General features: G+C 43.5%; 1 protein-coding gene across 1 annotated transcript in view; it reads left to right on the top strand.

Moving 5' to 3' along the window:
- LOC116755002 (histone-arginine methyltransferase CARM1-like) overlaps window positions 1-13,899 on the top strand; it is a 172,896-nt gene that overhangs the window by 79,234 nt on the left and 79,763 nt on the right. The window contains exon 5 of the mRNA XM_032633879.1: window positions 8,587-8,697. Within this exon, the coding sequence (XP_032489770.1) occupies window positions 8,587-8,697 (111 nt within the window). The remainder of the gene's footprint in view (window positions 1-8,586; window positions 8,698-13,899) is intronic.

Raw genomic sequence — 13,899 nt, 5'->3', positions numbered from 1 at the left:
TTCAGAAACATCTTAGGGTTGAATTTCTAAACCTTTCCCATTCCCTCTAAGACAGTGCCGTGAAGGAAGGGCCAGTTTGGAGCAATGACTGACTTTGTTAAAGGCTTATATAGAAGACTCTATGCAACAGTAACTTCTGAAGTAGATGTCTTTGTCTTAAAATCTGCTTTCCAGGATAAAAATGTAAGTGGATAAATAGGATAAAGTCAGTAAAAAAGGAGTTAAATTGCTGTACTAGAACCTGGTCTTTTCCAGCACTGAACCAGGAATTGGGCATTGATGAACTTAAGAGCTTGTGCCTGTATCTTCGTTTTGCTTGATTTCCTAAATCTGAGGTACTGACACACTCAACTCCAGAGTGATGGCTTAGGTTTAGAATTTAGAAGTTCAGAAACCCGGAAAAGACAGAATCACAGAAAAATGTCAGTAAACATGCTGAATTTTGTTTAAGTAGCACCATTTTCTTAGCCTCAGTCCCGTAAATCACAGATCATGCAGCAAAGGCTTACGTGGTAGTATTTTCTTAGGGAGGGCAATCTCAGTGGAGCAGGAGAGAGGCAGAGCAGACAGGGGGAGAGCAGGTGTGAGAGAGGGTGTTACTGAGCTTGCCACAGCTCGATGAGAGACTGATCACTCGGTGTCACCGGACATCATCAGGGAGGTCATATGAAGCCACTCTGTCTTCCAACAGTTCATCGGAGGAGAAAAGGAGAATGACGTCTCCATTGGCTGCCATCTCCCACTGGTGGAGCACGCCCCCGCAGGGTGTTAACTCCCTACTCTTCATGGTGCACGTGCATGCGTGCCAAGTGGGTACTGTCGTGCCTGCCCCATGCCTCAGCTGCGACAAGGGCACTGCGGTAGGAGGCAAGGGACAAAGTGCATGGGGTGTGAGTGAGGTGGGCACTGTTTCATTGTACCCGTGAGCAATGTGAGGGAACAGGAGAAGCCTCCGCAGCAAACTCCTTCAGCTGTAGCAGCAGCAATGAAACTCAGCTCCATGTTTCAAAGACCAGTACAAGCAATTCCTAGGGCCACTCTGGCCGGCCAGCAAGGCGAGCGTTCCATTCTGGCATGCTACAAAAACTGAAGGTGTTATAAATATCCCCCAAGCCAGGAACCTGGGAGTCAGGCTAGACTTTTTCTTTTCCTTTCCAGTTTCCAAATTCTTTAGCTTCTTTTAATCCAGCATTTTTGCAACTCCTCTTCCCCTTTGTCCCACAGCTGATTCTTTATTCTCATTGTTACTGTATCTTTCCTGGAGGATTGCAAATGTTTTCCGATTAGTTTCCCTACTTGTCCCAGTTAAGATAGCTTTGGCCTCCAGCGGGAGGAAATCCCTACTTAAATTGGCTAAAATATTGGAGGTAGTATGATTCTGAGGTGTTTTAGTTCATTTTCTCTGAGCATCACATTTCAATTTAACCACGTCCAAGAAAGAAGAAACATCTTTCTTACGTCTGTCTTAGAAGGGGGAACACCTTTCCAGTAGCTCCCAACAGACTTCCCCTCAGGTCTCATTAACATTTTATCACACACGCAAGTGTAGTGATCACTGGCAAGAGAAACGGAACCACTTACGATTGCCCTGGACCAATCAGGATCCCCTCCCTGGGACTGGGGATGGTTAACCGCACAGAGGAGGATAAATACTCAAGAAAGTGAGGTTCTGATAGGAAGTAAGAAGGGACTGATGTTAATTCGGAACCACCAGTGTCTGCACCGCACCCTCTGATCCTGTGCCCTCCAGTCCACGCCACCACTGTGATGCTGCTGAAACACAACTATGAGATAATTCTTCCACTGAAAACTCTTCTGCGATCCTTCTTTGCTTAAGGATTAAGTCCAAGCTCTTAGTGTCGTATACAAGACCATCTACAAGCAAGCATCAGGTTTTGCTCTTGCCATGTTAATTTCTCAGCCATGCCCCCCACCTGTACCTCTAACACACGCATCACGCTCCTGAGAAGATCTGCTGCCTCCCAGACATGACTGGCTCTACCATTCTTGGGTGCCTTTGTTCAGACTGCTCTCAGTCTGGAGCTCTTGCCACCCCCTCCATTCACATGGCACACGTAGACTTACCTCTTGATTTTCACTCCTCGGGTCATCTCAGTGAAGTCTTTCCAGAATCCTTGGTAGAGGAGACTAATCCTCCTTCATAGTTTCACTGGGTCCATTATGTAATACTATCCTTGCCACTGTAACACATCATTATGCTTCTTCCTACTAGGCAGTCATGTTATTTTCATCTTTGCATTCCCAGCATCTAGCAGCATTTGGCACAATGGGTAATAGAAGGCACTCTTGATGTCTGATGAATGATTGAGTGCCTGAGGGTTTAGAGCTGAGTGAGCTAGTCTGAGTCTATTGGCAGCATATGAAGGGGGTTAATCATGGAGAGAGAAGGTAGGAGTGATTAGCATCTTTGTATTTTCTGTAATAATAGAGAAAAATAGTTGGAGAACTGGTGAAAGGGTGGTTAAAAGATTGGTGAAGGGTTTATCCTCTGCCAGAAGACCGGGTGGAATGAAACAAGGGTGCTCATAAGTATTATTTATTCATTATTTAAATACAGGTAACCCTTTTGTTGAAAGCAAGTTTCACTGCACAGAGATGCAGAGTTCTGTCTTACGGGGAGCTATCACAGCAGAATTCTTCTGCCATAGAGAAAGTTCTAATTATCTGAACAAGATTTAAGCCTAAGCTGCCAAGGCCATCAGGGGATGTCTTCTGCAACTCTTGAAGTGATTTGGAATTTTCCTTCTTTGACAAACGCTAGAGGAAGAGATGTGATGGACCGCAAAAGGCTGTGTAGTTCTCTCATTCTGTTTCTGCTTGGAAGCTGTTCAGTCACCCTGTTGGTCAACAATTTGGATGTTGGAATAGTTGGGCGCAGTCTGTGGGGTAGGGAGCCCATGGCAGGTAACTATGATGATAAAGTACATGACAATGGAAGAGCATGGGGTACTTGTAACTTGGGGTGATTCAGTGGAGATATCTACAGATATAATAAAATAATGGCTGGAAGAAGCAGCAATGGCTGTGGCAGTGCCAAGTGGGTAGGACACAATTTCGGAGTATAAGGCATACAGAAATGACAGTTGGGATATTGCAATTCAGAGCAGCCGTTGATATGCTCAAGCAAATAAAGAAAGAATGAATAAATAATAAATGGCGTAACTGGAAGAATTGAGTGTGGGATAATCAGGACCTCAGTATTGGAAGACAGTTATAAAACTGTAGGGTGAAAAGAAGGCTAAATAGGACAGACATTACTGTAGCCTGAACAACACAGAAAATAGAATTGAAAATGAAGGGAGTATCTAAGAGCATAGGGTTTCAACTAGGTACGTTTGTTTTTATCTCATCTCTGCCATTTATTTATTTTATTTTATTTTTTGCGGTACGCGGGCCTCTCACTGTTGTGGCCTCTCCCGCTGCAGAGCACAGGCTCCAGACGCGCAGGCTTAGCGGCCATGGCTCACGGGCCCAGACGCTCCGTGGCATGTGGGATCTTCCCGGGCTGGGGCACGAACCCGCATCCCCTGAATCGGCAGGTGGACTCTCAACCACTGTGCCACCAGGGAAGCCCCTCTGCCATTTATTAAGTGTATGACTTCAACTCCATCTGATTCTCAGTCTCTTTATGTGCAACATGGAGAAAATAATGGTACCCACATTAGATAGTTGTCATCATGAGTAAATAAGGTAAAAGTACTAAGCAAGCATAGTACATAATAAGTATAAAAATAATGGTACATATTTATTTTTACTTTATTAGTCAAGGGTAGTTTCGTTTCATGTTTTCTTAAGGACCTGGATGTTCTTTGTTAATTTTAACCTAGTGAATCCAAATAAATAGCTTTGAATCCTCTTGGGGCTTGTTAGACCTGTTCAGACATTTTTGCAGGATTTCTTTGCCTAGGAAGCCATAAGAGCATGTAATTAAAATCATCTGTACAAGCAAAATGACCTTATATTTTTAATACTTCAAAAATTTTATTTACAAATAAATTCACAGAACTTTTGGCCACTGTTACATGGATCAATTGTTGACTTTTCCCCATTAGTCCTGACAAGAATTTCATACCATTTTCTGGTGCTGCCCCATATAAGCCCCAAATTAGCCATTTTTATAGTTAGTGCCTGTGTATCCAGGGGAAGCTGAGGATGAATTCTCTCTCTAGAGGAACATTGTATACCAGAGCTAACTGGATTGTAATGTACTGACAATATGACAATGTCCAAAGAAAGTCATCCTTTGAAGGATGCTTAAGAGCACAAGATTGAAGAGGATGCGTTACGCTGGTATAAGGTACTTTCTTAGGGAGGTAACAGATTCGCGCTGTATCTTTTGGATCATGAATCTGTTCCCTATCTGTGGTAGTGAGACACATTTTTATTTTTCAGTTTGTTTAACAAAGATTTAGTGAGTGTTTTTACTGTGTGTCAGACCCCATGCTATATCAGGGATTCAGTAGTGACCAAGAAGCAGATAGAGGTCTCTCCGTTAATGAAGGGGAGGGAGCAGAAATTAATCAAATAATCCCTCTTTGAATGAAAAATTATAACTGTGATGAATGTTATGAAGGAAGGGTTTGAGTAAGTGAGCAGTGGTTGAGAGTGTGCCTGCCGATGCAGGGGACACGGGTTCGTGCCCCGGTCCGGGAAGATCCCACACGCCGCAGAGCGGCTGGGCCTGTGAGCCATGGCCGCTGAGCCTGCGCATCCGGAGCCTGTGCTCTGCAATGGGAGAGGCCACAACAGTGAGAGGCCCGCGTACCGCAAAAAAAAAAAAAAAAAAAAAAAAGAAAGCGTAGAGCTGGAGGACTTTACTTAGCCTGGGAGGGGAGCCAAGGCGAAGGAAGTCTTCCCTGAGGGAGAGCTATTTGAGATCTGAAGGATGAGTTGATGTATCAGCCAGGGTTCCTGCAGAGTTAAATAACAGGACCATTTACAATGACGTGGGCAGAGTACAGGGAACCAACATGGTACGGTGAAGCGCCCTGGCACTACCAAGAGTGGGGACCTGTTATCACCCCTTGACCTAAAGGGGGAGGGGGAAGGGGAGGTTACTGGAAACCTGAGAGAATAGTCATAGCTCTAAGAGATGGAAGCCCAGCAAGGGCTGTGGCCTTTGGTAGAGGGGACACAGCCAGTCCATGGAGACCTGGGCGGGAGGAAGCCAGGAGAATAAGTCTTCTGACCGCACTGTCCTCACTCCCTCTGACCTCCTGTTGTCTTTTCTCTTGGGCGATCCCAGCCGGAGGCCAATAGCGTGGAGCCATCGGAAGTGTTTAGAGTGTGGTGTGGTCAGATTTACATCTCTTCACAGTCCACCCTTTCCTCCCATCTTTTGCTGCACAGAAGGATGGCCATGGTGCTACAGACAGCCGAGCACTGGGTACTCATCCAGCTCTGCCCTTTACCAGTAGCGTTACCTTGGGCTGGAAACAGTCTCTCCAAGCCTGTTTCCTTCTCAGTACAACGGGGACATAACTATCTACTCTCCATCCCGGCGGAGCATGAGGATCAAATAGGTAGTGTCTGGGGAACGTCCTTTGGAGACTGGAAACTGCTTTACACGTGGAAGAGGATTTTATTACTCTCTTTTTGCCTCTGTCTGAGGTGAGATACTTTTCCCTAGGATAAGAAAGTATAACTTAATGTCTGCCAAGGTCCTCAAACAGACCCAGTTCTGTGATGGCCTACCAATGGTAGAATAAAACATGGGGTCAATATAATCTTCTGTGAGGACAAGAAAACGTGATTAGAGGCAGCTCCAAGGCTTCCTGAGGTGCCAAATAAGACGGTGTAACATAATTATGTCCTGTCTTCTCCTAACCTGGGAAACCCCAGCTGGAAAGGGCTGAAAGAGTGTATTTCCATTAGAGCCTAAATACTTGCTTGGACTTGTTTGTTTTTCACCAGAGAATAAATTCTCAGCCTTCCTCAGCTTTGTTTCCAACGTTTCATGGCTTACATAGACAGGGCAAAATGTCCCTCCCTCTCCTCTCCCTCTCCTACAGGCCCCAGACTGAAAATTCACTTGTTAACTTTTTAAATATACACACAAGCGGGAAACAGAGGGCATTATCTGGGTAATGCTAGCAAAAGATCAGATTCTTTTTCAAGGGCTATGCTCTGTTTTGAAATAGCCAAATGAATAAGGTTGTTTTACCTTGAAATTCGTTATTGAAATAAGGTATTTGGACAACAGTTCATAATTTTTCGGCTCTTCTCTAGGTAGGGTCTGGGCCTGTCAATGCATCTTCCTACCAAAAGGACTAATTTGGCAAAAAGCTGAACCGTATCAGCCTCCCTCCCATCTCTGAATTTTTCTCTCTCTCCCTGTTCTCTCTGTCTGCTGTCTCTCTCCCAGTGGTAAAATGTTTCTTTGGTTTTTAGTCTGCAGGGTTAAGAGAAGTGAAAAACACTGCTCTAAGATGTGCTTCATGACACCCTAATAAAAGAGACAAAGTGTTCCCTTCACACATTTCTAGGACGACTGTCACCAGAGCAAGCAGGTGCAATTTCTATTGTATCTTAATTTTGTATCCATATTTTGGACTGAGCATAGTATCTAAGGTATTATATTTTTAAATTTATTCATTTATTTTTGGCTGCATTGGGTCTTCATTGCTCTGCACGGGCTTTCTCCAGTTGCAGCGAGCGGGGACTTCTCATTGCGGGGGCTTCTCCTGTTGTGGAGCACAGGCTCTAGGCGTGTGGGCTTCAGTAGTTGTGGCACGCGGGCTCAGCAGTTGTGGCTCACTAGCTCTAGAGCACAGGCTCAATAGTTGTGGCACACGGGCTCAGCTGCTCTGCGGAATGTGGGATCCTCCCGGACCAGGGCTCGAACTCATGTCCCCTGCATTGGCAGGCGGCTTCTTAACCACTGCGCCACTAGGGAAGTCCTATTATATTTTTCATTGAAGAACGCTCTGGAAAGGTTCTTCTGGATATGGTGCATCTTTTTAGGGGGCCATGGATTGCACTCTCCGACCTACAGCCTCCTCTCTCTAGACAGCTGTCATGGGTGTTCTTTCAATAAACCCAGGACCATGTGAAGATGAAGTATTTCCTAGGGAGGATGAGGAGAAGTGAATGGTGGTATTTCTAAAAGTATAGACAGCCTGACAGCAAATTCCAGAGACTGGGTGACATTTTAAATTAGTAATGCTCCTAATTATCCAAACCCTAGGAGACCATATGGAATACAGCCACAGCTCTAGGATTAATATGAGTGAGCACCGTGAACCCATCACTAACAGCATGTTCTCTTAGAATAATGGCACCGTATCTGTGCCAGCACAGTGTGGTACTGCAGTTAAAACACAGATACGCACATGCACAACCTCTGATATTCCCTATTTTTTGGAAAAATTTTCCTGCTATCAAAGTAAAAAAAAAAAACTATTATAAATTTTCCTGAAAAAAGTAATACTGTGTTTCCTTGTCATTCATTGCCTGTTGGTATTGCTGGGTTAAAATATCAGATTTATAAAAGTGAAATTAAATAATCAACATGTGATTTTATAGAACATGAGCTTGGAAGGCAGAAGTGCCCAGATTCAACTCCTGGCTCCCCTACTTACTGCTAGGTGAACTTGGGCTCATTCAGTGTCTCTGATTTTCAGTTTGTCATCTCACAAGTGGCCATCATAATGCTATCTATTCGTACATTTATTGTGAGGATTTAGAGCCAAGTGAAATGCCTTGCTCAATGCTAGTGCTAAAAGATGCTAAGAATAAAAGTCACTGATGAGACAGAAATCCAGGAGCCTGAGATTTCAGTGATCAGACTGAGCTTCAGACCTCAGCTTCAGCTGTGCCTGGGGCCAGGGCCCCAATCCATACTGTCCTTCTCTTCCTCGCAGCATGCAGGTCCACATGTTGGTTGGTCCCTTTGTGCCAGTGAACGGTGGTCTTTCTGATTGAAGTCGTAGGTCTGAACACAGAGAATAGAAGTTTCTGTAAATTCTATGTGTCCACTGTCTTAATACCCTCCTACCCTCCATATAAACCTCCCCAACTTTTTGGAGGGGGCCTAAAAAAAAAAGCACATATCTCACTTTTGGATTTTTAAAGACTGTCTTCAATTTTTCCTGAATATATATACACACACATACACATATAATATGCATATACATATGTGTATATGTATATAATGCTAAACATTATTTGAGACAGTTTTCATTTTGTTCATGCTGACAGGTAGGGTAAGCAAATTCATTCATGACCCACTACTTTTCTTGGCCCTAAACATCCTAAAAGTACACCATGTTACAAAGGAACTGTAGTAATGATAACGATCATTTGAAAAACACCAATTATACACTAAGTGCTTTGTATACACTTCATACTAATCCCCACAGTAAACCTTAAAAGGTGGGTATTATTAACCCCATTTAACATAGGAGAAAAAGAAGTCTCACAGAGATTCATAACTTGGCCAAGGTAAGACCACTTGTAAAAATCAAAGCTAGTACTTTGATCACAATGCCCAAAGTTGGCATGGTGCCAGCAGCTAAGCTCCAGTTTGTGTGTTCACCCCTTTTTTGTCTTTTCCTTTCCTTCCAGGTTGTTCTAGATGTGGGCTGTGGATCAGGAATACTGTCATTTTTTGCTGTACAGGCCGGAGCTCGGAGAGTCTATGCAGTTGAGGCCAGTTCAGTAGCACACTATGCTGAGGTAAGTGGTTGTATTTTTACAGCAATTACTAACTAGGTCTTCAGTAAACTTCAGGGGTCTAAGTGATGGACCTTTCACATAGGTCATTTTAGAAGAATTTTTGTTTTACCAGTCTTGAGGTTTTTTTCTTGTTGGGATGTTACTCCTGAAAGAGCCCACCTTCACTGTAGTGATTGATATGAAAACAATTATTTTAAAAATTTCTTCACGATACTAAAATTATAACAGAACTTTCTTGGGCCTGGGGGAGATGAATGCTGTCTTATCTTTAATGACCTACTGAGGTGAGGAGTCAGACATCCCTGGAGCTAGGTTTATTTTTTTTCTTAAATGCTGTACTGACAATAACTGCACCACTCACGTTAAATTTCAATTTTGGTTTAAGGGGCTGTTGCTACCTGATTGTAGTTGGAGCACGGGCAGATGTCTGTGCTTCTTTTTCAGATTTCAGGCTCTGACTAGAGGACAGGGAGATGCTTTGTTTTAAATATGGTACTCCATTATCCTCATAAAATGTGTACAAATATTGGAGAATAAGTCAAGGGTCAAGTAATAATAGCTTTCAGTAATATTTGGATGTAATAACAGCCCAGTCAAGCTGCAGAGCTGGATGTGTGTGTACACGTGCATGCACAGGGTAGTGTGCTTGTCATCCACACCTGGAGAAGGCCTGCATTTAAATGAGGGATAGAATGGCAGATAGAGAGGGAAGCCTGGCTGCTGCTTCTGAGGAGCATCCTGGAACTTTCCTCCCACCTGGGACAAGTGCTAGCTCTGAGTGATGGCTGGGTTTGGATTGAATGACCCAGAAGGGGCCGGAGACCAGTAGACAGTATGGCATGTTCGGAAGGAAAGACTGCCAGGGCCTGATGGCTGGCATGTTCTTACACTCTCTTCTTCTGACAAGTCTTGGAAAAAATATTTCTGGTCATTTGCTTACGTACCAATTCTTAGGAGTCATTTTTATTAACTATTAGGTGCACACAAAAGAATATTTGTAAAATGTGTACATTTTAATACTTGAAAATGTGTACATTTGTAAAATGTTTCAAGAATAACAATGCAATGAATGTGTGTCCACTACGTCTTTTTTTTTTGGCCATGCCACGTGGCTTGCGGGATCTTAGTTCCCTCACCAGGGATCAAACCCATGTCCCCTGCAGTGGAAATGTTGAGTCTTAACCACTGGACAGCCAGGGAAGTCCCAGCTATGTCTTTTAAGAGATAGGCCATTAGCATTTCCATTAAAGGTTCATGTGTCTTGTCTTGATCACGTCTCTTTCCTGCCCTAAATAGAGGTAACCGCTATCTTTAAATTTTGTTAATCACGTTCTCACTGTTCTTTACCGCATATGTTTCTGTCCCTAACAACATATCCTTTATGAACTTTCCATAAATGGAATCGTAATGTATGTACCCTATAATTTGCTTTTTTCACCCAGGATGATGCCCCTGAGGGTCATTTTGTTGATGCATACAGCCATTGTTTACTCCTCTTCAGTGCTGGATAGCGTTCTATTATATGAAACGCTCAGTGCACTGAGCTGTTGACGGACTTTGGATGGCTTCCATTGTAAAAGTATTTTTATGAATATTCTTATACACACTCCCCACTGCATCTGTGCTGGAGTTTCTCAGTATATACCCAAGAGTAGAATTGTTGGGTAATAGGGCATGTATACCTTCACCTCTGTTCTGTGATGCCAAATTGTTTTCCAAAGTGGTGGTTCCAATTTTTACTCCCTGCAGCAGTTAACGAGAGTGCCATTGTTCTCCAACTTTGTCAACACTTGATATTGTCAGGCTTTGGAATTCTTGCCAATCTGGTGTTTATTACATAATTGTGGTTTTAATTTGTATTTTCTACTCACTAATGACTTTGAGTATCTTTGCACAGTGTTTGGCCATTTGTACTTTCTCTTCTGTGAAATACCTGTTACAATTTTTTTGACAGTTTTTCTTTTGAATCGTTATACTAACTCTAATTCATTTGTAGAAATGATTTCTATATTCTCGATATTAATTCTATTCAGTTATACATGTGAAAAATGTCTTCACCCAGTTTTGTACCTCACTTTTTCTCTTTATGGAGTTCTAAATAAGATTTAAATGTGGAATTCTAAATAAGAAAAGAGGAAGGGCTTCCCTGGTGGCACAGTTGTTGAGAGTCCGCCTGCCGATGCAGGGGACACGGGTTCGTGCTCCGGTCCGGGAGGATCCCACATGCCGCGGAGCGGCTGGGCCCGTGAGCCGTGGCCGCTGAGCCTGTGCGTCCGGAGCCTGTGCTCCACAGCAGGAGAGGCCACAACAGTGAGAGGCCTGCGTACCGCAAAAAAAAAAAAAAAAAAGAATGCATTCAGGGCCAGGGATGGTAAGAATCTTCTCAAAGCATGGCTTTAAGGACAGCCTGGTCCCTCCTGATGGAAACCATGGCTTCCGCCGCACTCCTGGCTGTTGCCATGGGTGTCATGAGATGTCCCCCCATGGGCCAGGCCTTTCACCCTTGCAGAGGATGGTCTGCACCAGCTCTTGGTTTCTGCTGCTTCTGCTGACACTCGTCTGTACAATTTGTGGGTGGCAAAGGAGAGTGTAAGCAGCACACAAAAGATTTTCACACCAAGAATAGGCCTCAGTAGCCTCTTGGCACACAGTACATGGTGCTACTTTCCACCTTTTCATTATTTGGTAATTGAACCAGCAGACATTTAATTCTTTTCTCTGGAGTCTTCATTAAATTGCTCAGAAAATATAAAATTGTAACAAGAAAGAAAAATGTATAAATTTAACTACCATTTCCTGTCCGTGGATTCTTCTCATGAAAGGCTTCTGGGCTTTAAGTAAACAACATTTTCAGCTTGCATAGAATTCAGTTTCAGTCACATTCAGTGGCTCACTTAAAATTGTGCACGAATGCATGTCATGTGTCTCCATATAGATGATAAATTCCTTGAAGGGCCAGGAGATTAAAAGACTATGAGGGCAAGCAATCATGAATAGATTTATGTGTTGTAGTCAATTTAAACTTACAACAAAGCTCTCTGGCTCTTAGATTTAACAGTGTTCATAATAATTATTGGACCACTTAACAATTAGACTTTACTAGCACACAGTTCCTCTATATGCTTCATTAGGAAGACTTCTAAGGAGTCAGACCAAGTATTTCTACGTCATGGGTGGTGGAAGTAAAGGCAGGTGGAATTGGAGCTATTGTGACGCTGCCTTTCTAGACCTGCTGGATTCATAATCTAGGGCTGCTCTGTCCAGTACGGTAGCCACTAGACGTGTGGCTCTTTACATGTAAATATAAACTACTTTTTAAAATATCTTTATTGTAATATAATTGCTTTACAACGTTGTGTTACTTTCTGCTGTATAACAAACTGAATCAGCTATATGTACACACATATTCCCATATCTCCTCCCTCTTGCGTCTCCCTCCCTCCCACCCTCCCTATCCCCACCCTCTAGGTGGACACAAAGCACCGAGCTGATCTCCCTGTGCTATGCGGCTGCTTCCCACTAGCTATCTGTTTTACATTTGGTAGTGTATATATGTCCATGCCACTCTCTCACTTCGTCCCAATTAAATTTCTTAGTAGCACGAGCTGCCTTTTAAGTGCTCAGTAGCCACAAGTAGCTAGTGGCTGTCATATTGAACAGTGAAAATACAGAATATGTCCCTCATCAAAGAAAGTTCTAGTGGGTAGCACTGATGAAGAGGACACAGGTGGCCATACATCACTTTTCTGGCATGTGATGGCCAGGCTGGTGGCTGTGTTCCCTGCCAGGTATTGGCAGCCATGGCCAGGTCAGAAGTTTGATGTTAGGTGAGGCATCCCTCCCCAATCCCTCTTGCTCTGGGCATTGTTTATCTTTCCCTTATTTATGTGTAAGGTCTGACATAGAACAGGTTCCCTAGGAAACAGACTCTAACGCACAGATTTGCATGCAGGAAGTTTATTGCAGAAGGCTCTCAGGAACCTGACCTATGAAGGAAATAAGATAGAATTGGGTAGAGGGGTTCAGCTGAAAGGTAGTTGGAATAAAGGGCTCAGGCAATCCCACAGGGAATTCTTGAGCTGGGGAAACCCATTAGAGTTGAACCACCTGAGGCAAGGGCCTTTATATTTCACATTTTTAAATATACACTTTCTCAGGAAGGAGTGTAACTTTGGGTACGGTGGCTCTCTTGGGCCGAGGGAAGTTCGTAGACCACAATTCAGCTGAGAGGCATCATCTGCCAACATTTTCAGCAGCTGGGAGAATGATGCCTTGGTCCTGAAGGATCTTTATGGCATGCCACAGCAAGTACTACAAAATCAAGATGCAGGATCCTAGCTTTGATCTATAGACAGGAAGCTGATGGAGAATAAAGATATAATAGTAAATCAAGGAAGAGGGTTGAATTGGTGGAGCAAATGGGATGATACTAAAAGCACAGGCAAGGCCACAGGGTAAATTTGTTGTGTGCTTTAGGGGTGGGCAACAATTTTCTAGAAACTCAGTCCATCATCTGATCTGATGTGCTTTGTACTATTCTAAGGTCTGTGAGGACACAAAGTACATATAAGATGTGATTTCTCCCCTCAAGTAGTTTGTCATCCAGTTGGATTTCACACATGTGAGATTCTTACCATAGGACAGTGAATGCCAAGTGCGTCTGAATGGCAGAGACGAGAAATATCACCGCAAGGAACAATTCCCATCAGCTGGGCTGGTTACGGAACCATCAGAGAAGAGTTGCAATTTGACTTGAATCCTTAAGGATGAAGAGAAATGAAATGCTCTTCTTCTCCTTTTTCACCTCTTACAGCCAACAGTGAGATTTTTTAAAAAACCCTTGGATTTTTATGGGATTCCTCACCTTAAATATGTTGATAATCTCTTCACAAATGCTTTGAAGGCCATTTGTTGGAAAGGTACTTCTAATTTTTTTTTTTTTTTTTTTTTTATAAATTTATTTATTCATTTATTTATTTTTGGCTGTGTTGGGTCTTCGTTTCTGTGCGAGGGCTTTCTCTAGTTGTGGCAAGCGGGGGTCACTCTTCATCGCGGTGCGCGGGCCTCTCACTGTCGCGGCCTCTCTTGCTGCGGAGCACAGGCTCCAGACGCGCAGAGCTCAGTATTTGTAGCTCACGGGCCCAGCTGCTCTGTGGCACGTGGGATCTTCCCAGACCAGGGCTTGAACCCGTGTCCCCTGCA

Source organism: Phocoena sinus, chromosome 6 (genome assembly GCF_008692025.1).
Source record: "Phocoena sinus isolate mPhoSin1 chromosome 6, mPhoSin1.pri, whole genome shotgun sequence".
NCBI lineage: Eukaryota > Metazoa > Chordata > Mammalia > Artiodactyla > Phocoenidae > Phocoena > Phocoena sinus.
The sequence above is the reverse complement of the archived record's forward strand: the minus strand, read 5'-3'. Positions and strand labels throughout refer to the sequence as shown.